This window comes from Branchiostoma belcheri, unplaced genomic scaffold, assembly GCF_001625305.1.
Source record: "Branchiostoma belcheri isolate BF01 breed outbred unplaced genomic scaffold, Haploidv18h27 scaffold40, whole genome shotgun sequence".
Lineage (NCBI taxonomy): Eukaryota > Metazoa > Chordata > Leptocardii > Amphioxiformes > Branchiostomatidae > Branchiostoma > Branchiostoma belcheri.
The window spans coordinates 1,272,576-1,294,139 of NW_017804021.1; the positions used below are offsets into that span (position 1 = coordinate 1,272,576).

At 43.2% G+C, this 21,564-nt stretch overlaps 3 protein-coding genes across 7 annotated transcripts in view; 2 read left to right on the forward strand and 1 right to left on the reverse strand.

The window, feature by feature from the left end:
• LOC109477585 (ELMO domain-containing protein 2-like) overlaps positions 1–4,930 on the forward strand; it is an 8,628-nt gene extending 3,698 nt beyond the window's left edge. For all 5 annotated transcript variants that reach the window (XM_019778918.1, XM_019778917.1, XM_019778914.1 and 2 more), the window contains 9 exons: positions 554–756; positions 1,168–1,196; positions 1,521–1,618; positions 2,193–2,322; positions 2,795–2,903; positions 3,246–3,270; positions 3,721–3,789; positions 4,148–4,284; positions 4,510–4,930. In XM_019778918.1, coding sequence (XP_019634477.1) covers positions 615–756; positions 1,168–1,196; positions 1,521–1,618; positions 2,193–2,322; positions 2,795–2,903; positions 3,246–3,270; positions 3,721–3,789; positions 4,148–4,284; positions 4,510–4,676 — 906 coding nt within the window. In that variant the 5' untranslated portion in view covers positions 554–614 and the 3' untranslated portion in view covers positions 4,677–4,930. The remainder of the gene's footprint in view (positions 1–553; positions 757–1,167; positions 1,197–1,520; positions 1,619–2,192; positions 2,323–2,794; positions 2,904–3,245; positions 3,271–3,720; positions 3,790–4,147; positions 4,285–4,509) is intronic.
• Positions 4,931–14,130: 9,200 nt separating this feature from the next.
• On the forward strand, positions 14,131–16,826 carry LOC109477571 (tropomyosin-like). Its single transcript, XM_019778895.1, has 4 exons — positions 14,131–15,158; positions 15,427–15,566; positions 15,922–16,159; positions 16,604–16,826. The coding sequence occupies exons 1-4, from the start codon at positions 14,478–14,480 to the stop codon at positions 16,823–16,825; spliced, it is 1,281 nt and encodes a 426-aa protein (XP_019634454.1). The 5' UTR covers positions 14,131–14,477; the 3' UTR covers position 16,826.
• A 1,119-nt stretch (positions 16,827–17,945) lies between these two features.
• LOC109477593 (putative glutathione-specific gamma-glutamylcyclotransferase 2) lies at positions 17,946–20,770 on the reverse strand. Its single transcript, XM_019778931.1, has 3 exons — positions 20,488–20,770; positions 19,639–19,674; positions 17,946–18,802 (listed from the first exon to the last, which is right to left on the reverse strand). The coding sequence occupies exons 1-3, from the start codon at positions 20,662–20,664 to the stop codon at positions 18,272–18,274; spliced, it is 744 nt and encodes a 247-aa protein (XP_019634490.1). The 5' UTR covers positions 20,665–20,770; the 3' UTR covers positions 17,946–18,271.
• Positions 20,771–21,564: the final 794 nt, after the last annotated feature.

Consider the following 21,564-nt stretch of genomic DNA (forward strand, 5'->3'; position numbering starts at 1 on the left):
TCAGGAAAGGTTGGATCATGGTTAATTTGGATCTGGGTAACGTTAACACTTTATGTCTGTGTGGTTACCAAGGAGGTGCTTATAGGATATGTGGTTTAGTGACCCTGACTATTGACCAAAGGTTAAATACTCACGGTACATACTAGTAAATCATGTCGGCAGAACATACTGCGCCTAACATTCATGGTGTTAAAAGACACTCTTAGTGTTAAAAGTGTCTTTTAACTCCATGCTAACACTTCAGCAGAATGTCTTGTTTACGGTCGTATTCATGTATTATGGATGGCATCCCGTCTATAGTTTTTAAATCTAAGATTCTTGTGTTGGAAAAGATGTTGTCAACAATGGACAAAATTCTGATGCAACGTTGACCAAACATCCGACAAAAACTGCAAAAAATCCAGCATGAAAGCTCATTATAAAAAAATCCAGGTTTCGTGCAGGCACATTTAAATACATTCTGCTGATGTACTCCATATACTCTAGTAACCTGTATTAATGTGATCAGTAAACAATGAGCAGTTTTGACAGGTGTTCATGTTTTCACACACAGGTGAGGTTATCACCTGGATAACAAGCCCCTACAGGTGAAACGACAGGTGCTGTGGCGAGGGATGTGGCAGGCCACCTGGCTGTACCTGTATCTCACCTGGATCAGACCCATGATCAAATGGTTCCTCAGGAAGATACTGGGCACCTGCGAGCTGCAGCGCATCTGTCGAGGGTATGGGGGCGCTGCTAGGACCAAGAGAGTTGGCAAGTGTTCGATTTTCCTCCGTCATTGCTGTTATGAAATGAAAGAGGAACAACTCAAAACAACCCAACTATTTAAACACAGATAAAACAGATGTATAAATGAGGGCCTGCATGGGGGGGATAGTGGTTACGAATTACGCAAAATTTTTGCCACACATTACGAATTACTTTACATTCTCAGAGCTGATTACGACTTTACTTTTTGCGGCTAATGTACTATTACGAATTACGTTGATTTTGGGGGAAGCTGCCTACGGATTACGAAGACTAAAAAGGCCTGATTACGCCTTACGAAAAAGGGCATGAAGGCCCCCATGAATCAGACATGATTTTTCAGTTTTTTTCAGTTTTCCTCACCTCCAATCTACATGTTAATCAATCTAACCATAATTCTTCTATTTCATTCCACAGAAAAATCCCTGAAGCTGTCAAAGTATAAGGTAAGTTACACGCTTCTTACCTGGAATTATTGAGCAACATTGGACTACCATTGTGACTAATCTGCCTGCAAAATACTGCAAATAATGCCTTTACATTTGCAGTGTGGTTTTATTTTGCAGATTGAGTTTTTTGAAGTTCATAGAAGCACAAAGCACATATTCTTGTCGTCATTATTTTGTGCTAAGATGACACTGCAAAAACCCGAAAAATAAAACCACCACAAAGGTAAATGTAGTTACTTGTTCATGCCACATATCTCAACAAGAAAGAGACAAACATGAAAAGTTTTTAATGAAATACCCCCTCCTCCCTCCTTCCCCCAGTTGCTCCAGGAAGCGACACACAGAGATGTGGATGACGTTGACCAGAGAGTTCAGGACATCCTACAGATTAAAGCTGTCAGTCAGGAGAAGGATGCCCAGTAAGTGTCATCTTTGATCTGATGTATAGTGTATGTAGTCTGGTAAGGCTTAGGGAAAAATGTTGTGTTTCCTGTTTCCCGACCGACCCTTGAAAAAAATGCCATCCCTTTTCTTTCTTGTGTGGACCCCTGCAAGGGCCCAAAATTTGTTGAGCTGATCAACCTTTTCTAGCTCTGTGATCTGACACCTGAGTGATGAAACATTTTACAATCGGTTTTCCAACATTGACATTGAAAATATAAGTGTCCTCATGCAAGATTTTACATGTTAAACTACATATTACTATGTATATAAGCAAGGAGCTTCTTGGTACAAGTTGGATCAATAGAGATTGCCAGAGTCTAAAGATAATCCCTACTTACCGACCCTTTGCTCACCAGACATGCAGTCTATTGGAAAGGGTCACAGTCCTTAGGATTGGATGTTGAGACATAGTCCACTAAGTCCAGTCTTGATATGCTTGTTAAAAAGAGTTAGGTGGATTTCATGGGTATAGTCCATAGAGAATATGTAAATACTGTTCGGAACATCCTTTTTCTCTCTCACGACCAATCTCGCTGTGTTTTGTTGCAGATTTGCGCCGTCCCTGCGGGCATGTATACTACAGATCCACGGGTATCAGGAGCTGATACGGGAGGTGGAGGGGGTACGGGGGGAGGCGTACTCCTCAGATAACCAGGAACATGAGAACATGCTGATACAGGTCTGGTGGACATACCATATAATACTACTAAGTACCTAATATTAGCTCAGAAAAGAACAAGAAATAGTCATGCTTTCAAGTACCAGAGTTACCAAGCAAGTATTGAGGTGTTCAAAAACTCATTCTTTCCTAGAACTATCGCAGAGTGGAACTCACTGTCACAAAGTACAGTAGGGGCATCATCACTAACAGGTTGTTTGGTGTGATATAACTAGCTGCTGCCATGCCTCATGTCTGCAAAGCTGTTGTGTTACACCGAAGGGCTATTATATCTATAGTAGTTATACATGCTTTTTGCAGTTTTGTGTTATAGAACTGTTTTATTTCCCAGTAGGGTCTTTCCAAATTTATTAAGCACTCTGAAGTAGACATTTGGATAACAATTCTCTATTAGGTACGGGGTTAGGCAGCGGGGAGAATTAAGGACCAATGTTGTTAGCTCTCGTTTGTAACATTTCATCCCTCCCCTCAGCTGTGGGACCACCTGATGCCTGGCACCAGTCTGGAGTCTCGCATCACCAAACAGTGGGGTGACATCGGTTTCCAAGGAGACGACCCCAGGACAGACTTCAGGGGCATGGGTATGGACTGGGCCATTCCATTTATCATACAGAAGGGCAGGAGGGGTGATAGAAGGGAGATCATATGAAATCTTAGCATGAAAGTTCATCTGTGTTGATATAAAACATTATGATGAAAAGGCTAAAACTTTATGTTCCAACACATACATGTATCTAGTATGAAATCTTGATAAGGTGTTTATTGATGAAATATCTTAATGTCAAAGTGAACATCAGAACATATGTCAGGGGAGTGCTAACTCTTTCCAGGATATTTTGAGGTGAATGTTACACATATAGCAGTATGGAAAGATCTGATTTAATAAGTTTTCACTTCTGACAAATATGATTTTCCCCATACAGGTATGCTTGGGCTGCATAATCTGTTGTAAGTATGCCATCATGTGAACTTACTGAAAATATAGTCTGTAGACTCAAGCTGTAACTGTTTAAATACATGATTGTATAGTTTTTAAGTAATACATACCATTCTTTTGTTGATGGCTACATATGATTCCAATACCAAGGATGTTGAAGTGTATGTAGCAGACATGAAGGCCGTTTCAATGTTTTTCCTGCAGATTGCAGTTGGAGACTGTTTATCCTAATGTCTTCATTCTTAAGTTTTCTGTGTTCTGTAGTACACTATAGGCTAGCATTGATATTTTGTATGCACTTTATACTGTTTAGAAACATACTTAATGTTACCTATTTTAGTGGTGATGACTGCATTACCTGCTAGTTCAACATGTACAAGAAAGTGTGAAAGAAGAGGCCATGTTGTCTCTTAAAGTAGCAGTTACAGACTATTTATCCACATGTTGTGTTGATTCTCCAGTTTCTTTGCTGACCAGCAGACAGAGTTGGCAAGGCAGGTGCTCCAGCATTCCCATCATCCTCAGTACGGGTGAGTCACAGGGGGATTTCAGGGGGGGGGGGTCTTGGTCAGAGTTGGGGTTGGGAAAGAGAGTTCTCTTTGTATGTCACTCTCTGTATGTTACCATGGGACAAGTTGTTTTCAATTTAATAAAGTTATGATCATTAGAAATATACATAGTTCATCCATGGATGATGTCTGCTTTTGACCTCAATTATTTCCCCATTTTTCTGCTCTGCTTCATTTTCTACCAGGAGGTAAGTGAGATTTTGTGTAATGGTCTAGAGGATGTTGATAGACTATTACATATGATATTAGGTACTTAACTATGATATGCCATATTATGCCATACTTATGTTTTTGTTGACACTTGTTTGTTTTTCTGCAGTTATTCCTTTGCGATTGTTGGTATAAACATCACCAGCCTGACGTACTCCCTCCTGGTGAGGGGAAAACTGCGGACACACTTCTACAACTCCCCCAGCCCCGGCCCCCCCAAACTCAGCCACTTCCATCTGGTCTACTGTGAGTACTCACTTAACATTACCTGACATTTGCATTCAGGGATCTACATGTAGTCTGCAATGATTTTATACATACAGTCAAACTCCCTCCCAGGCCACCTCCGGGTGGAGTTTGGCAAGTTCTGGTTTTTTAAAACATTGTCTTTTGGTGGAGTTTGACAAGTTTTAGTTCTGGTTTCTTAAAACACTGTTCCTTTAACCCTATAAGTGTTGTGTTCCCTCCCAGGCCACCTGCTGGTGGAGTTTGACAAGTTCTGGTTCGCTGAGAAGCCGCGAGACGTGATGGAGTTCACCAGGATACGCAACAAGTTTGAGAAGAAACTTCTGTCTTTACTGAGGGACGACACCACGGTACTCCGCGGGAGCTTCATGGAGGAAGGAGAGCAATCGTAGTGAAGACAAATGTGTAACTGTTTTTGTCATGCCCTGATGTTTACAACAGACATGTCTGCAGTCAGGAATTGTGAGTGGACCAAGAATGTGGTGAACACATTGAAGAAGCTAGAAAGGTCAATTTTACAGAGCAAAGGTATAAATAATGTTAACCTTCACATTGGCTAGCCCGACAAACTAAAACTCTTCCTCAACTCGTATATATGGTGACCAACTTCTCCAACTCTGTCCTGCCACTTGCGACATAAATGTAATCCAACAGCATTGGGTGTCTGCTACAGCACCACTTACCATGGTGACAGCCATCTGGTCCAGGTCAATGACCCTATGTGTTTAGAGAAGAAGAAATGGAGAAAAAGCAATATGTTTTCCTTCACGAAGGTAAACATTATTACCAGCCACATAGAGAAAATTTTATTCCTTGTATGTCTTCTGTGGTTGTAGAAGAGACCCACCTTTACACTTTAATACTTGTAGAAAGGGAATCATTTTCGCAATAGACGAACTATACTGTCTATGAATATGATGCTTTTAATGCATAAATGTATCTGATATATTACCATATTATGATATTTTAGTGTCAATGATGTTCCAGCTGAAAACATTGCTACTTTTGCAGGTGAATAAAAAGTCGATACATGTATACCCATAGACATACGACTGTATTATGATATAATACAGTGACTGTGGTATGTCTACAAGTATATGTGTATTATCGTGAAATAGTTTGTATTCACTGTGTTCAGGGTAATACAATGTATTTTTGTTGATCACGATGTGTTAAGAATGTGCCTTACACACTACTTAATTTAACGTTATTGTATGTTGTTTGGTAGTCTCTGTTACCGAAGCTCTATCGTGTTGTGTTTATCAAAGTAAGGTATACAAAATATCATTGTCCTGTCGTACCTATGCCCAGTCGTGTTTACTTTGTTACAGATGTATTGAGGAGAGAATCCAAAGGCCCAATTGTAAACCTAATTAAATATTCATTACTAGATTACTTCACAGCTGTGTCAGACAGAACATTGCAAGGGAAACCCAGCTCATATTTCTGTCTGTAGTATTCTTCACACAGGTGAATAGACATTGTCAAAACAACAGATCTTTTTGACTCCTTTATTCTGATGTTGTGTGGACTTCATTGTTGGTGTTGATGTCATCATCACTTTGCACCCCCACACTGCCTAACTCTATAAGCCTGTTTCTTTGTGTATGACTATACAGTAGCAAATGACAGTTAATAACATTTGAAGGCAACCAAAGCGATTTCAGGGCAGTAAGACTGGGTTTTCAAAGTCAATTTTCTGGTAATTTTTTTAATATAGTAAGTTGAATGAACTCTGTCCCACAGCATACAGATATCTGTGAGGCAAAAATGCAATGTCACTTACAGAAAATTGTTGATTGTTTTGTATTGTAGGCTGCTTCTAGCTACATGTATTTAGTGGTGGTACCAAAAAAACAAAGGGACTCCTCACATAGCTTGTTTCTGGGGCTGTTTCAAATGCTTGAAGTTTGAAATGATGCTAGAAATGTATTAAGAAATGGCAGTAAATGTCAACATCAGACAACTTTCCTCATCTAGAATTTTTTTGCCACCCTAAAATTGCATTGTACGCCTTTAACAGACTATATATCACAATCTTGTTTGAACAAGTCTGCGGTAGACAATCAGTGTTGCCAAGTTGAAAGATGTAATAAATAATTGTTCCTTTGTTTCGTAGTAAATGAAAGATATATGAAACATTCTTGTGGCATGTCCAAGTGGCAAGGTTGTTGTAACCTTGGGGACGCAGAAGTGTTTCATGTTGTTGCTATGGGAACGCGGTATCTGTGATGGTGGTTGATTGACAGCTCATTTTGTTGCCGTTAACCTTGTTTGGCGTTGTCCTTTGATATGACACACGGCTAAGGGCTGCTGCTATGATCCAGTTAACTACCGCTCACGCCAACATTGTGTGAGGTAACATTAGCAGTGTGTTGTTTATACACATAGCTTTGTATGGCGGTTCATCTGTAGTCTCCACCAGACTAACTCCACGGGTTCAAAAACAGTCAAATTTAGCAGGGAGAATGATTGAGAGTTTTGCCACTGTAGAGTTCATTTATCCAAGGGGAAATGAAACCCTAATGATGGACCCACTCCCCTGATTATTCAGACCCTATATTTTTTTACCAACTTCTACTATTTTAAACCCCCTTAGGAATGCTTGCTAGAGGCTAGTTCACCTGAAAAGAGGAATAAAGTCTATTCTGGGAACTGTAAGAAGCCACAAAATTCTCGGAAATTGTACTTGTTCTGTTAAAACGTTAGTAAGCACACCAATTGAAAACAGAGGGCAAGACTATTATATATAAAGCTTCTCTACCAGGCTTCAGAAGCGGCTGGAAAGAGTAGAAATTGGGCAAATGGACAGATAACATGCCAGGGGAGCTGGTCCAATTAATTTGTCTATTTGGCCAATTTCTACTCACTCCAGTCGCTTCTGAAGCCTGGTAGAGGCTATAATAGGAATTAGGATGTCTAGAAGTGTGAAATCTCGCTTCTGGACCGCAAGGTTCGGAGTTCAAATCCCAGACAAGTCATCGGTGTTCTAATTAAATTTGCACATGCTATCTCTTGGTTATACAGTCCTTTAGAACTAAAACGGTCAGCCATAGCCTTGTGCTTTTCAGTAGTACTTAGTATCTATCAGACACCAATATGTGGGTATCAAGGAAATATAGTACAACAGATTGGGCCAAGGGAGTACAGTTTGCATATAACCTTTAGCCGGCTAGCTCCTCTTCAGTCCATTTGCCCAATTTCTACAGTACATTGTAACTGTTTTTCCTTAAACGTGGGACGCCTAGTAAAGTCTGCTATAGGAGAGCCATACTTCAAGAACATCGAATAATAAATATGAGAGCACGTAGACCCTGTTGTGTGGAGTTTGGAAACGTTATCAGTTCTCAGACTAACCCTTGATAACAGATTGTGCTGCCTTCGCTGCATGTTAGTAGATGCGATATAAAAGTAAATAGAAACCTCGTGACTGTACCATGGCTATTGACACAGCCCCTAGCGATGTACAAGTACTTGATATAACCAAACTCACTCACATGCACGCCGTACACACACAACGTTGTGATTGATACAAAACAACACATGCCAGTCAATTGGTCAACAAGTCTGTCAATTGTTCTTAGAGGGGGTGAAAGAATTGCTCATGTGATTTATTACCCTTAACCACCTGTGAACAAAGAGTGCTAATCGTCCTACGTGAGCTGCCGATCTGCAGGTGTTGTGCCTTGTGTTTGCGTAGTTCTTTCTCGGGGTTTTGTCCGAGTGTTTGAGTTTTTGTATCCGTAGTTTTGATACCGATCAGGGTATAGGTTAAGATTGGGTCGGCATTTGTTGGTGCACGGTGAAACTTGGCAACCGAGCATGTACATGGATATGTGAACCGGCGGAAAGCATTAACACGAGGGAGTGACTTTTTTACGTCTTTGGGCCACTGCGGATACTATAAGGTACATATACCGTGGTCAACAGGTACAGCGTATTCTAACACTGTTGAACTATAACATCTAGGGGTTTTACTATGTATATTGGTGTCAGAATGTAATACCTACTGACTTGAAATGTTCATTACTTTCTGACCCAAATATAACGTTAGTATATGATTATAATATATATAGTAAGAATCCTTCAGCAGCTTTACAATACATTCTACCTGTTGGCCACGGTATACATGGTTATAATCGTTAGTATTAGAAGAACTGGGCACGATGAAATATTATCACATATATATATAGAGAGAGCTTATGGTACGTGTAGAGTTTTAAAATATGTCTTTTAAAAATTCTTCAGCATAGAAGCACGGTGTTTGCCTGTAAAATTTGCGCCGTATTTCCGACACAGACCACGACAAATATGGAATATCTGCCCTATGGCAATGTACCAAATTCATACTCAGACGTCAAAAATACTGGCTAACCTCCGGTCTGTCATGCATTTATAAAGTTCCCGACAGTGGCAGATACAAGAAGAGAACGCTTGCAGGAAGGCCGGTGTTCTAGGCTAACGACCAGGTCCCGTACGGTTGGATTGGACCTGGGTCGTGTCAATGTTTCCTCTTTAATTTGTTGAATGTTGTTTGGGCTGATTAGACTATTTGGTTGGCGGTCCTTCGAGGTTTGCTTTGGCTGAGTAGTTTACTTGTTTAATTGTAAGTCTGTAGAATTTTGCTTTAGCTAAATATAGTACACAGTTTGGTTGTACAGTCAAAGTGACCACCTCTACGTACGGACCACCTGGTCATTGATATACAGTCAAATATGTAAAAGTGACCACCTTTACATGAGGATCACCTGGCCAATGATACTACTTTTTGGTGATCCCTTAGATATTTTCCCGTTGACACAAGCATTAAGAATCCTGTCTATAGTGACCACCTGTTCACATGGACCAGACTCACGTTAACAGTCCCCTGGTGGTCTTCTTGCTCAGTTTTGACTACATGTATGTAGGTCAGTCGGTCGGTTGATGTTAGCCTCTACCAGGCTTCAGAGGCGGCTGGAAAGAGTACCAAATTTTCCAAATAGACAGATAACATGCCGGAGGAGTTGGTCCGATAAAGGAGATAGCAGCGGCAAACTGTACTCCTTTAGCTTACTTATTCAATCAATTTCTGCTCTTTCCAATCGCTTCTGAAGCCTGGTAGAGGCTAGGTTCATAAGCCTAAGGTTTCCATGGATTGACATTTCCACTAAACACGGTCTTTCTTGCCAACCGTCCCTAAATATAACCCTTTCCTCTGACGGAGTACTTTGATGTCTGCATCCTCCCCACAGGTATGTTTATTATGGGTAGAGACTTAACCTCCGGCGCCCTTCCATTCATTCTGTCCGGTGTAACTCCATACTGCTACACCACACAGGCCCGTTACAATGGGGTGTAGATTGTGTTTCGGGTCGGAGGTCGGGCCATTCATCCTCGGTAACACAAGGCGCAGTTTACGTTCAGACGGAGTAACGAAAAGCCTGGCGGACATGAAACATCAACATCGGGGCCATAGAAACCGGCAATAACGTTCTCAGGACATCGGCCACTGGCGATTAGAGGCTCTGTTGGGGTATTTAGACAAACGTGATCCCCAAGGACTATGAAAGAACACAATTTCCCAAAAGTAACTCGTAAGCTTCTGTATTCCTGAGATATTGGAATGATTTTATGCATGATTCACAGTTGGTGTTTCTTCTGTGTTTGTTACCCTTTAACACACTTTTCTTGACTTAAAGTTGTTGTTAACCCCCTCAGTGCGCCTCCCAGAGATGAGAAAGTCGGATTGCGCGTGCCCGGAAGCCGCCGGGTTGCCCACAGAACTCTGACGGGCCGCATGATGTCCTCTAACCGTCCCCTGTCCCGCCACCTGCCGAGCCGTGTACACTCCTCCTCACCTGCCGTGTCACACAGGTGAGCACCTGGCTGTCCTCCCTCCGCCGCATTGCACCTGAAGCCACCTGTTTCACGATCAGCTGCGACGAGGACCGTTGCCAGGTAAGGGACAAGAACAACAACTTACTATCCTTCTGTAGCACCTACATGTATCTAGTCCTCGGTCTAAGTATACATTGTCAACTAGGCCATCCAAGACATCAGAAACTGATTTCGTACTGTTGTCTTTTAATCGTATTATGTCAAAGCTTTGCACTGGTAACACCTGGTTTAAGCCCCGGTAACACAGAGGGTACGGTGCATGTACAATGATTTTTTTCTCGACGATATCGCTATATGTCGTACGTTTGTGAAGAAATGGGTGCAAAGATTTGATTTTTAAACGTTTTTTCTCAAATCTACGACGTACAACGCGCTCGTCGCCGAAAATCATCTGTCGTATGTGCGTTTTAAGAGATGTACATGTATGTGACTGGCACGCTGTAAGTTTATAGTTTCAAGAACAACAACACTGATAAAAGACCGATACAATATTCCGGCTTTTCATCACAACCAGTTCCTCTTTCTTCTTTGTATTTCGCGTAGTTTAGTGTGATTCAAGCTAGAGTAGATCGACAAATGGTGCCATCAAGGAGGACTTTGTCTTTAACACTGCTTCTTCGTAAAATCATTCTCTAGATCTGCGTAATTCTAATGCCACTGTCAGATTCGACACTGTACGACAAGTCTGCGATATGTAAGCGTTACAGAGAGCTGAGGACATTTTTAGATACCTATTCTTCTCACTCTCAAGAAAAAAAAACTTATCGTCGACGGTCGGCTAACGTTCTGTCATAGCCCTTAGCTTACTGAAACTCCTACGAGCAATAGTAATGACTAATGTGACTGGAAGTAAAGACAGTTACGCAGGGGATATAACATTACATGTATCTTGTGCGTAAATTGTAAACGCTTCCATTTTCCAGTCAATTAAACTCGGTGTGAAGGCAGCCATGGGCGCACTTATGTTCTAAGCTCTCTTAGTCTCTAAGTGAGTACCCTCAGGCTAATTTACGTACGTGCGGTCACATACTCACGTAGGCTACCTTAGTCGCTAGCGCCTGTTATAAAATTAAAGCAGTGTGACACCCAGGTAGTCTGGATGCAGACCTATAGCACCCTAGGACCTGAGTTACTTTCCTCGGGCCGCAGAGCCATATGAGCCCTGGAGCTGCAGGAGCTGGCCCGGTAGGCCCTGAAACAGTCTGGCAGCCAGGCTACTTTCCAAGAGCCTTCTCTCTGCATTACTGTAGGAAGCCTTTAATGTCGTACATGGCTAGCCTCCTGTGCAGAATTTTCTAGCGGCCTATGTTTTTATCATTGATTGCGGCGTTTCTTTTCGGGGAAAGGGGGGGGGGCATCGTGAGGATACTAGTAGTTGTATTAGTGACCGATACACCCTCACGGCGAAAACACCACAGCGCTCATAGACACAAACGTAGGCCGCTGGAAAGGTGTGCTACTTTGAGGCTAGTCCATAATTTCCAACCAGATTCATTCGGGGGCATGTAGGAGACGATCAAATTGGCCACCCGGAGACGGGCCCCGGGCGTCCAACGGTTACAGGCGGCCAATATAGACTCCCCTTGCCCCCAAGAATCTGCTTGAAGATTAAGACTTTCCCACGCCGGGATCTCCTGCCCTTACCGGCGATTAGCCGCCCGATCAGCCGCGTACACCGCTTAGATACAAACAGCACTAAAGCAAAAGTCCCACTCTATATTTGTGTCATGATTTGTTTCCATTCTCGTTGTGATTTCATTAGGAAGCAATGTAGACTGTTTTATAATCAAGTTTCATAATCAGCTTGCAATGTCGACCAAGACGCAGTCACATACGCCGTACGCGTACGATTTTTGGGGGGCTATGGGGTTTGCGACAAATCTACGACAAAGCTATGAGAGTACCGACCATCAACAAGGATCCACGACAGACACACAGACAGCCAAAATTTTATCATCCACAAGCAGATATATTTTGGTGGCTGCAAAACAGTATCAAATTATTGGTAAGACAGTATCTGTATTCGATACACCACCTGAGGTCTGGCTGGCTAAAAAAAACAGATACCAGTACTAGTAAAAAACAATGAAGCCTGAAGAAAAACGCCTAAAACACGTCAAAACCAAGCTGAAACCTAAACATCTGCTTGGGGAGTAAAATTTTTGGTACAATACACCCACGAGTCGACTGTCATGAGTTTGTCTTCAATTTGCCGTCGTCTAATATGACAAGGGGCTGATATTGTTAGGATACGAGAAGGATTTTTCTCTGTTTCTTAGTGATATGTGTTTTTTGTGTCCTGTTGCCCCTCAATGTTACCCCCTCTATGTAAAACACACCTGTTTCCTAACCGTTTAACATACCGACTGTATAAACTGCCGGTCTTGTTTGTTGAACATTTTTTGTGACTAACGGATCCGTGGCGGGAGGGGTCAGCTGACAGGAATGGATTCTTTATTCAACGTTGAGAAACGTATCAACGATTACAGCAACTTCGGCCTGTAGCTGTAACCTTCAAGCAGATGTAGGGATGAAAAATATCGTTACGGTAACGTTTTCTGGATGCCCTGGTTTTCTGACACACAACCTACTTGAAGGCATCCAATGCAATTTTAGGGCGGCAAAACAAAAGAAAAATACTCTGGATCAGGATTTCTGTCTGATATTGTCACTGTCATTTCTTACCACATTTTCGTAATTTCATACTTGAAGCATTTGAAGAAGCCAAGTAATGGTTCTCCGTTGCATCGCATTTTTGCCTCACAAATATCAGCATACGCTATGGGATAGGATGATTCAACTTACTACATTAAAAATGACCAGAAAACTGACTTCGTTGCCCTGAAATCGGTTTGAGTGCCTTTATGGCGATTTTGTATATTCCAAATATTTGGAAGGTAGAAAAATGCACTTCAAATATCCGGGAATATACAAAGAAGTTTCATTCAGACGGCATTCCAGTTCTTTCCACCTGTCGTGTGAAGGGGGGTATTAGGTAGATGTTGTACCTGTACGTCCACACCTGGCGCTGCTGTGCGTGACGTCACGTTAGACTCAAGCAGTCGGAACTGTCCGGTGTTGTTTCTGCTCACGGACCGAGACGGGGTGGAAGGTTTTGTGTTCTGCCACCAGCACGGCGGATAGTCTTACAAATCTGCCCGCTCTGCCCGCCGCCACACTCGTGTCAAACCTGTATTATCCTGGTGTTCAGTCTACCGCGGTTTGGGCGGGCTCTCTCGGGGTCTTAAGTACTAGTAGTTCTCCACCGCCCAGCTCAACTAGGCTCCCCGGTAGGAGTTTAGCAGGACTGGAGTTGGGCGGCGAGGAACTACTACAGGCCCGAAGAGAGCCCACTGAAACCGCGGTAGACTCCACACCAGGACGATTTTGTACGATCTAGACCAGAAGCTCACAGAAGAAAATGGCTAATACACTCCGCCTATTCTACTGTACGGTTATGTGCATGTGTGTAAGCTACAAAAACATGATAAAACCGTAGATATCAAGATAAGTTCTGTCAGAAAATTTTTTTTAGGTCATTGTCGACCGGCATATGAGCGCCCATAAACATATAAACATAACAGAAGTAGACCCCGTGTTTCTTTGTAGTGCCAGTGTCGGCTATCCAGTTTCTGCCCAAACAAATCGGACTAGAAAGACGAGAGCACTATTTAAACACTCACCTTCTCTTGTGGAAGGAATCAGGTACAGAAAATGTATCCTTCTGTATCTCTAACGGTAAACAATGAGCTGCCTTGTGTGCGTAAGCTACATTTGTACTCATAGTAAAGAAAATATAATCTGTATAAATCAGAAATGACCCTGTCTCTGTCCAAACTACATACCTGAATGGCCACAATATTTACGGATTGTATCCCCTTCCTGATAGGTTTCATATGTAAAATAACGTCGACCTCGCACCACTTAAAATAATACCTGACTGTGTGTATGTTTTTTGTTTTTAGTGACGTCTTGAAGTAAAGAGGGACTGTGGAGCTCTGTCAACGAGGTTCACTGCTGTGGATACGAGGAACGCTGCGCTGGATTCGGACGCAAAATGATGTGACCAGGCTGCTAGGACCACTTTTCTAAACTTTGCTGCTATTCGTATTGCTTTCCCGCGAAAGGAAAATATACAGACTCCTGTCGAGCAAAACTCCTACGGGTGCCTATTTGAGTCTGGCGGCGAAAAGCTCCTGCAGCCCCGAAGAGAGCCTGCCCCGACCGCGATAGACCGGACACCGGGCTAGTATATCTGTGTTCGCACCGTGCAATTTTTAGTGTCAGTGTGAGAGAACTGTACAATACCACCAGCCATGACTATGGAAGAACTGCAGCAGAAGTACCGGTCCTGCGCCAAAGAGCTTCGCCTGTTTCACGGCGAACTCATCTCAAACGAGAAAAACGTGAAACGCCTCGGTCGAGACATCGCAGAGAACGAGACCCAACTGGAAGCCTTCCACCAAGAGATCCGAAAATCCGAGGAAGAGCTCAACAAATTCCACCAGGAACTCAGAGACAAGGAACGGAAAATCCTCGAAGGCTTCTACAAAGACTTAAAGAAAGACGGGAAAAGGACAGACCTTGAAGAAGACGACGGCTGGCTAAAGCCTCGCTACTTCAAATCGCCCGCTCCTGCAGAAAAACGTGAAAAAAGCAACGTTGAAGAGGAGTATAGAAACAAATACTTAGAAGACTCCCGCTTGGTGATTAAACGTAAGGATCACTATATAGAGGAGGCTCAGAAACTTCTGGACGAAAAGGATAAATATATCGACCAGTCTCGGGCCTTGGCCAGACAGAAGGACATCTACATTAAAGACTTCCGTAAGCTTGGAGAGACGAAGGACAGGTACATCCAGGAGTCGAAGCGGGTAGAAGAGGAGAGAGACAAGTGGTTGGCACAGATCAAGCAGCTAATGGAAGACACAGAGAACTGCGTGAAGGAACTGACCGGGACACGGGACAACATGACCAGGGAACTGGACAACATCAAGGTAAGGCTTAAAGTATGGCATGTTTAAGAAAATTACAGTAAATATTAATATCAGACAGATTTCTTCAACCAGAATATTTTTTTATCGTTTTGCCGCTCCGAAATTGCAATGGATGCCTATAATCTCCAATCAGATCTTTTGGTGACTACGTACCAGACAGTATCAATTTGTAAGACAGTATCAAATTAGCTGCTATCTTCGCAAAGCGTAGTACTATGGGTCAGGGGGTGAAGTCTGCCATCTCTGACAGCCTTGTTGCCCGCTGTAGGAGGAAAGAGCGAAGATGCTGGGTGCCCTGGATACTTACGAGTTCGAATCGCAGAGGTACGCCAAGGAAAAGGAGCGACTTCGAGACGAACTGCAGCAGACCAAGTTAGAAAAGGACAGGATCACAAAAGAAAAGGACAAGTGAGTTGCTAACATGTTTTGATAGTGAGTACCCGGTCAGGAGATATTTCACACTCAAACTCATCGTTGATCGAGTCTTACTACACACACTCACACAGACAGGCATAGAGACACACACTCACACAGACATACAGACACACATTTACGCACACACACACACATTTACACACACACACACACACACGCACGCACGCACGCACGCACGCACGCACGCACGCACGCACGCACGCACGCACGCACGCACGCACGCACGCACGCATGCATGCATATGTATATATAAAGAGAATTCATTCCTGTTATTGCCGACGTTAGCAAGTGCTTTCTAATAATGCTGACCTGTTGCTTGCACATGTAGGTACGTGTTTGAAGACTACAAGGGCCGGGAGCGGACCGCCAAGCTGAGGGAGGAGCTACACGGGATCAAACAGGAGAAACAGATGCTGGACAGGACAGTGCGCATGCTCAAGGAACGTACCGAGAAGTACGAGGAGCGCATGCGCAGACAGGACAAGCATATCCACGACCTGAGCAGCCATATCCGGACCCTGACTCACGAGACGGAGAAGAAAACTAGACTCATGGAGTCAGAGAAGGTAAGACAAGACGTCTCTAGCTACTTGACCTTGAGCGGTGACAATCCTCACCAGGATTGCCAAGGTCAACTTTTGATTACCAATGGTAACACTATTGTCATCATTTAGATTTCCCTTCGTTTCTTCTTCTTCCTCTTCCGTTCCAAACAAATAAATGACCTGGGCCAGACAGTTGTCACCAGGGTAACTGGCACTGTAACAGGCACCCTTTCCTATTGGGTTACATTATGTAGCAAGTGGCAGGACCGAGTATACTACTAGATAAATGTGTTTAAGTAAGAATGAACAAACATTACTAGGACTTTGGGGGCAATAAATATCTTTTGACTCTGAGCCCCTAACACCTTTTTGGTAGTGCGTGTGCGTTTTTATTGATGACATTGACAGCTCAAGAAGTAATGAGTACATCTTTTTGAAGTTTATTTTTCTTGTTCGTTATCACAGGAGGAGCTACAGAAGGAGAAGAAGAAACTAGAAAAATCTCACACCAAATCTGAGGAGAAACTGAAGAGGAAGATCCAGGAGATGTCAGCCACGGTAGACAAGAAGGACCGAGAGATCAGCATCCTGGTGAAGAAGCTCAACACGCAGGCCAAACAGATAGAAATCACGCAGATCCAGCTGCACCAGAAGAAGACAGGCAAGGCGGCTGCGGGGGACAGTTGATACGTGATGGAGGCTAGTTGCATGTGCAGAACTTTAGCTTCTACCAGGCTTCAGACGTGGCTGTACAAAGAAGTAGAAATTGGCGAAACTCAGCAGTAGTTTTTAGATAACATGCAAGGGGAGTTGGTCCGCTAAAAGAGTACAGTTTGCCTTGTTCTCAGTTTAGGTCCACTAACTCCGTATCTAATCGGGAGCGGCAAACTGTACTCCTTTAGAGGACCAACTTTCCCTGGCATGGTATCTGTCTAAATTTATTTGGTCAAGTTCTACTATTTCCAGTCGTTTCTGAAGCCTGCTAGAGGCTACCCTGCCACATACGTCTTACAGGGTAGCGACGACAGATTGAGAGCGCTCTTATACCCCTGTCAAACCAGGCCATTGGAAGGCTATAAAATGAGTCTTTATGAGACTTGAACTACATGACTGTTTGTTAAACAACAGTAAATGTTTGTTAAACAACGCCCGAAGGGCATAACGTGCAATGGCAAACGGTGTCCTTTAGCCCGTATCTCCTTACTTGGGCCTTGCCAGAAAAATATTTCTATAACTTGTAAGCGTATCATGACTGAACTCTGCTGCATTGTGTATAAATAATTATGATTTGTCATTATTGTTTAGAAGAGATGCCACAACACGAGGTGGATTTTTCACAGATATATTTAGACATGTCTGATATATCATCTACATGTATTTGCACTTCACGTTATGCTGGATTGATAAATACGTTCGACATTAATTTCACCTGAAATAAGGCCACAATATTGTTATTTAATTTTCTTCTCCACAATTTTTTCGAAAATAAAGATAGTATGAAGACGATGTAATGGAGTTATTTATGATGAAAGAACTCGAGATGCTAAAGAAAAGTGTTACTCAAGCAACCGGATAGGTTTTGAAAACTAGTTACTAGTACTGCCAGACGCTTCAAGTAGCATCCACTAATTTTCGTTTGTGAAAGTATGATAAAAAGTAGTGGATACAACTCGAAGCCTCTGTAGTCAAAATCTATCCAATTTCTTGAGTTACACTTTTCTTGTGTATCTCACCACATGGATGTCTAACCTTCATCGACGCATAAAAAGAGATGGTGAAGACTAAAGAAAAAGCATACCAAAGGTTCTACGAGCGTTCCATGTCTTCTTTATTTTCATGGTTGCCTCTTCCTTGCAACCGATGTACGCATTGGCTATCGATTTACGTACTTGTAACTTGACCCTAATCACATTGTAACACTTCTATTTTAGGCAACAATAATTCGTGGGCGTGGACCAATCCTAAATCATATTATTATTATTTAGCACAAAGATTGGTAGTTAACGTTTTCCACATAGTGGCCCAATCACACGAAATATACATCGAGGTAAAGTGTTATATTAATACATCTTCATAAATATATACAATTCTGTGGTTTTTCTGTATATCTTTATGGCTTTTTCGAGACTTGCACTAGCCCGATTCTGTCGCTGGTCGCGTTTCGATGCGGTAGTCTGCTACAGTTCTACACGGTAGATATTCGTACCGACATGGCAGAGGGACGGAGTCTTTTCTACAGGTCAGAGACAGTTCGTCTGCGACTGTTTGAGCGTTTTCCAGCTCTTGTGCGCGCTCCTGGCCGAGTAGACTCTTCACCGTGGCTTCCAAATCGAACAGGTAGTCGTCCGTTACCATGGGAACGGATGTCCTCATGAAGCGGGACAGCTTGAACAGGTACTCGGCGTTGTGTCCGCAGCGCCCCACAGCGGTCGCGATGGCTACTGCAGTTTCCTGCTGAGTGGACGACCCGAGATATAGCGGGTTTTCTTCGGTGGACAGGTAGACTAGAACTTCCCGTGTCGGCAGTGACTCGTCCGCTGGATGGAAGCGCGCCAACTCCGTCGTGTAGCCTCCCAGCGCCCCCTCGCGGATCGTAAGGTGCTGCAGCGCCCTCCTGACCTGGCCGTGACCTTTCAGTTGGTACGCCACACCCCATGTGACAGCCTGAAAACAAGCGACAAATTGTAATTTGATATCGGGAGGACAAGAAAACACAGCAGTCCAAAATAACTTGTTTTCGGAGGACCCCTATTAAAAGCAGGTGGTAACCAGGCTAAGCTATCAGTAACAGTGCTAGAGAAAGCCATTTTACATGTATGGAACAAACAATATAAAAGAAGAATGACTGCGACCTTTACGATTTGAGGACCGAAGTTGTTGACATTATCTTAGTCTCTACTAGACAACGCCGGTTCATGATCAGTAGAATTTAGTCAAATAGCTCCGGGGAAAATATGGGCCAGGGGAGTTTATTCACTGTAGTGGGCCTTGTCTCCTTGCCAATTTTTCTTCCCATTTTTGCAGAATTCCACGATCCGTACCCCCGTAGGAAAGCCTGGTGGAAGCTAACATTATCCCACCGGTGTTTGGGTGGTTTTTAATGAGTCCCCCGCAGGAATGATAAACACTAGCACATGCTCAACCGCTCTAAACTAGCCCCGCCCCCGACGAGCCCCTAGTACTGCATGATGCAACAATCCATGATGCAATCCGCTACACACGTTACAGAATGCTCCGGGTTTAAATCTTAATGTTCCACGTTTGCGGATATTGCATGATTGTAGAACTCTGAGCTAATAATAGCAAGATATTTAACTCACTTTTTGTACTTAAAAATTAGCAAGATTGGCGAAATCTTACGTTCCCCGAATACAACTTGTAGCACACCTCGCTCAATGCATTGTTACGTCAAGCTAACTGTTCTAGTACATGGTTACCCACAAACAAACAAACGGTATATTTTACCGTCGAACAGTCGTAGAGTTTATAGCAAAACTCACCTTTTTATCCGCGACCAGGGTAGCCACCCTCCCCGGCTGTAGGAAAAACACAAAGGGAAGGGTGTAAACAAACAAACAATAAACACAAGACACAATAAACACACGATCTGGTGTACGGAGACGTTTAGACAAGGACGCAAATAATTAAAGAAATTCCTAAAATAATAATACCAGTTATTCCTTGGGTAATACTACGTGGCTATATCCAGATGATAGAGGCTTGTTGTGCTTTATTATTATTATAACAGGATGTTAGTAAACAGATACGTACGCATGCATGTCTACGGCATATAGATCCCGCTATCACACGGCCCGCTATCTAATGAGTACAGTTTAGTACAACTGTAGTCCGTTAGCAGACTAATTCCCTGGCATGTTATCTGTCTATTTGGTCAATTTCTACTCTTTCCAGTCGCTTTGAAGCCCCATAGAGGCTAGTGAAGATAACTGGTCCATGTTGAAAGCAGTGTTTCATGTTGCATCATCCTCGTGTTATACTATATACAGGCTGGCGGCTGCCCTAAACGTTGGCAAAAGATTTTGATTTTTTTTTTTTTTACAGAAGCGTGGACTAAAGCTTAAGATGTGCGAATGAAAGAACTCAATTACAGCTGAGATAATTTTCCACGAAGAATGGGTTGTATTTCCTGTGTACGTAATGCTAGCCGTACCCAAACAATCAAACGCTAATACATATCTGTCACGCGCCCTACTCACGAGGAAATTATTCATCACAAAGGACGGCTCAGAAAAAATGCCAGACCCTCGTGCGGGTAGATACCAAGGAAACCGAAATATTGGAAATATATATTTCTACTAATATGTAATGGGTGTGAAAGATGTTCTCACCTGGTCTGGCGTCCCTCTGTGTACCGTGTTGGCCTGCCAAAATCTTCGGGAGAAGCCCGGCACAGACCCCACAACTCGGGCGGTGTACGGGAAGCAAGTGTTCCACGTCAGAGAACCGTACCCGAACACCCACAGATCCGTCAGTTCGCCTCCTGGATCGGTCGCGGACGGTGCCATATTAGGGATATCTTTGTGTAGACGTATATTTGCGATCGTGAAAGGAGAATTGTCGGTAGAAACTACCCAAAAGGAGCGAGGAATCAGTTCTGAGGATTTTCCACCGCAGCCGGAAGTTTTGCGGGAAGCGGGCGAGTTGACCTATGGTCCTGGCCAATCAGCGCGGAGATCTGGCACGTGGACCAATCAGGGCTCAGTGATTGTTGCATCATTTTCTGACGTCAAACGCGCGGAACAACACCAGGATTCCACAACATGCAGCGTGTCACGGGTCCAAACAAAATATTGGGTTTGACGTCATATTCCGCGTGTCCTTACTGGAGGAGATAAATGAGTGGAAAAGTACAAATGTTCTGTAGACTATCACACCCATTGATTGCTACGTATTTTGCTGCTGACAAATAAGTATGATTACGCCCCAAATGCAAGAATTGTTCTGTAAAAAAAATGACGTTAACGTCATATCTAAGCGCCTTGCTGGCCTGATCCATAGCTATAATCGCCCCTCAGAAGGCTCGCTCCAAATCCCAAATGACGCAGAGCCAAGTTTAAGCGGCTTGCTGGCCTTGGCCTTATCCATAGCTTATCGCTTTAGAGGGCTCGCTCCAAATCCCATATGACGTCAGAGGTGACAGAGCCAAGTTTAAGCAGCTTGCTGGCCTTGGCCTTATCCATAGCTAGCTAATCGCTAATCGCTTTAGAAGGCTCGCTCCAAATCCCAATGACGCCAGAGAGGCGACCTAAGGTCCTGTGCGCTTTCTCCATCACACGGGTGACGACGCATCTGTATAATCTGCGGCAAACCGTTTCAGGGTGTTCTGTACCATAAAAATAGTACAGAGATTCTTTTGTTCTTTAGACCAAATTGATTATTAAAAAGAGTGAAGAATACGCATGTTA

Bases quoted from the DNA above. Each gene is read 5' to 3' on its own strand.
- LOC109477571 (XM_019778895.1), top strand. From the start codon at position 14,478: ATGACTATGGAAGAACTGCAGCAGAAGTACCGGTCCTGCGCCAAAGAG. The intron at 15,159-15,426 runs GTAAGGCTTAAA...TGCCCGCTGTAG, and splicing joins GGGAACTGGACAACATCAAG to GAGGAAAGAGCGAAGATGCT. The intron at 15,567-15,921 runs GTGAGTTGCTAA...TTGCACATGTAG, and splicing joins ATCACAAAAGAAAAGGACAA to GTACGTGTTTGAAGACTACA.
- LOC109477593 (XM_019778931.1), bottom strand. From the start codon at position 20,664: ATGGCACCGTCCGCGACCGATCCAGGAGGCGAACTGACGGATCTGTGG. The intron at 19,675-20,487 runs GTGAGAACATCT...TTTTTCCTACAG, and splicing joins ACAGAGGGACGCCAGACCAG to CCGGGGAGGGTGGCTACCCT. The intron at 18,803-19,638 runs GTGAGTTTTGCT...GCTTGTTTTCAG, and splicing joins CCCTGGTCGCGGATAAAAAG to GCTGTCACATGGGGTGTGGC.